Raw genomic sequence first — 1,956 nt, 5'->3', positions numbered from 1 at the left:
AGCCCCGGGGTGCCCAGCCCGTGGCCAGCCCCCGGCCGGACCCACCGCATGATGGCACAGACGTCGCCGGCCAGGTTGCGCCGGCAGGCCGTGGAGGTCAGGTACTCCTGCGGGTTCAGCCGGTACGTGTCGATCATGAAGTTACGGTAGGCCAGGTATCTGTGGGGGGCACGGGGTGGGCTCAGCGCCGGGCACGGCCCCGGGGGGCTGCGGGCAGGCGGGGACAGGGAGGGGGGGTTTGGCCTCACATCTCGGGGGTCTTGGATTTGTTTTTGCCGTTGAAGAACTCGGGCAGGGCGCGGCGCTCGATGGCGTGGACGCTGCGGGAGGAGAGGCTCGGGGAGGGCTCCGGGAGCAGCCTCCTCATCCTCAGGTGATGAAGGGCAGCTCGGGAGCCCCTGGCCGTGCTGGCTGTACCTGTTGTAGTCGAACCAGGCGGCGTAGCTGGGGATGATGATGTGGTGGGTCTGCTCTGTCACGTTGTCCTCGTGCAGGTCAGGGTTCTTGGCCTGCTCCCCTTTGCTGCCCGTGCCGTTCTCCTCCTCGTCCTGCCCCACACAGCAGCACCCCATGGGCAAAGGGACACCCTTCAGCGCCCTTCATCATCCTCACCCACAGCGGGATGAGACCGAGGGCCCCGGCTGCTGCCCCAGGGGTGAGGGAAGGGCAGAAAAGAGCGGTTTTGGACCCAAAAGAGGGAGGAGGACTGAGAGAGAAGCGGGTGATCCCTGAGCAACGCTGGGAACGCCCTCCTCACCTTGCCAGCCGTCTCCATGCTCTCATCTTCCTGCTCATCTGGAAGGGAGGACAGGGGTGGGTCTGGGCCCTGCCAGCCCGGGGGTCCTGGGGCTCTGCTGGGGCTCCTCACACTCACCCAGGTCTGTCATGGTGCCCCCCTTGACGGGCGCTGACTCCGAGTCCTTCTTGGTGTTGACTGTGGGGGGAAAGCGGTGCTGAGCGCCCTGGGGACCCCTCCCACAACTGCTGGGGACCCCAGGGGTGGCTGCTGCCCCCCACACCGACCCGTTTTGGGCAGGGTGACCTCCTCCACGTTGGGGACGGGCGAGGGCTCGTCCATGTCCTTGGTCAGGTCCTCCTGCTCCTCCTCGCGGTGCCCACGCTTGGATTTGTTGTAGGGGGTGGAGGGTCTGCCGAGGGAGAGAGAGACACCCCCCAAGTCACCACAGACCCCCAGAGCTGAATCCCACACCCCCAGACCCCCCAAATCCCCCCAGCTCACCCCTTCTTCGCATTCTTCTTCTTGGCCTCGGGGGTGGGCGAGGGGGAGGGCGAGCGCTTCCTCTTCTTGTAGTTGCCCCCCTTCTTGTCCCGCCGGTCCGAGTCGGGGCTGTTCACCTGGGGGGCACCGTGGGGGTCCTGCTGAGCAGGGTGAGACCCCCCAGGACCCCTCCCCGAGGGGCTCCGAGCTCGCTCTGACCTCGTCCGTCAGGGTCTTGGCCGAGATCTTCTTCCTGCGGGTGCCGGGGCTCTTCTCGTCCGTCACCTCGTAATCCTCCTCGTTCATCCACTCGTTGAAGGTGTCCGTGTCCAGGATCCACTTGGCGTGGACCTGCGGGGCAGGGGGGTGGCTGGCTCAGCCCAGGGAGGGGGGCTCCAGCTGCCCCCCAAGCCTGGGGGTCTCCCCCGGTACCTTCCGGGGCTTCTCCGCTGTCGGGGGATCCTCCACGGACGCCTCGATCTCGCTGGCCGGGATCCAGGTGTCATAGCTGGGGAGGGGATGGGGTCAGTGTGGCACCCACAGCCATTTGGGGGGACGGGGCGGGTGTCCCCGAAATCTTCATCCCCCCCTCACCTGTCGGGGTAGTACCCCCAGTGCAGCAGCACCTGCTTGTCACGCTTCATCACGGGCCGGACCCACTCCTCTGTGGGGCACATGGGGCTGAGCAGGGATCCTCGGCATCCTCCAGCCCCCCAAACTCCCCTCCTGCACCCACA

The 1,956-nt window shown here is 67.0% G+C and overlaps 1 protein-coding gene across 1 annotated transcript in view; it reads right to left on the bottom strand.

Annotated features, from left to right (window-relative positions):
• The window catches only part of LOC107199201 (SWI/SNF complex subunit SMARCC2-like), a 14,792-nt gene that overhangs the window by 7,457 nt on the left and 5,379 nt on the right, over positions 1-1,956 (bottom strand). The window contains exons 4-13 of the mRNA XM_015616540.1: positions 1,814-1,920; positions 1,652-1,727; positions 1,439-1,570; positions 1,241-1,356; positions 1,024-1,148; positions 875-934; positions 758-795; positions 418-548; positions 249-320; positions 4-159 (exon numbers count right to left, since the gene is read on the bottom strand). Coding sequence (XP_015472026.1) covers positions 4-159; positions 249-320; positions 418-548; positions 758-795; positions 875-934; positions 1,024-1,148; positions 1,241-1,356; positions 1,439-1,570; positions 1,652-1,727; positions 1,814-1,920 — 1,013 coding nt within the window. The remainder of the gene's footprint in view (positions 1-3; positions 160-248; positions 321-417; positions 549-757; positions 796-874; positions 935-1,023; positions 1,149-1,240; positions 1,357-1,438; positions 1,571-1,651; positions 1,728-1,813; positions 1,921-1,956) is intronic.

This window comes from Parus major, unplaced genomic scaffold, assembly GCF_001522545.3.
Source record: "Parus major isolate Abel unplaced genomic scaffold, Parus_major1.1 Scaffold492, whole genome shotgun sequence".
Classification (NCBI taxonomy): domain Eukaryota; kingdom Metazoa; phylum Chordata; class Aves; order Passeriformes; family Paridae; genus Parus; species Parus major.
This window is presented reverse-complemented; position numbering and strand designations above follow the sequence as displayed.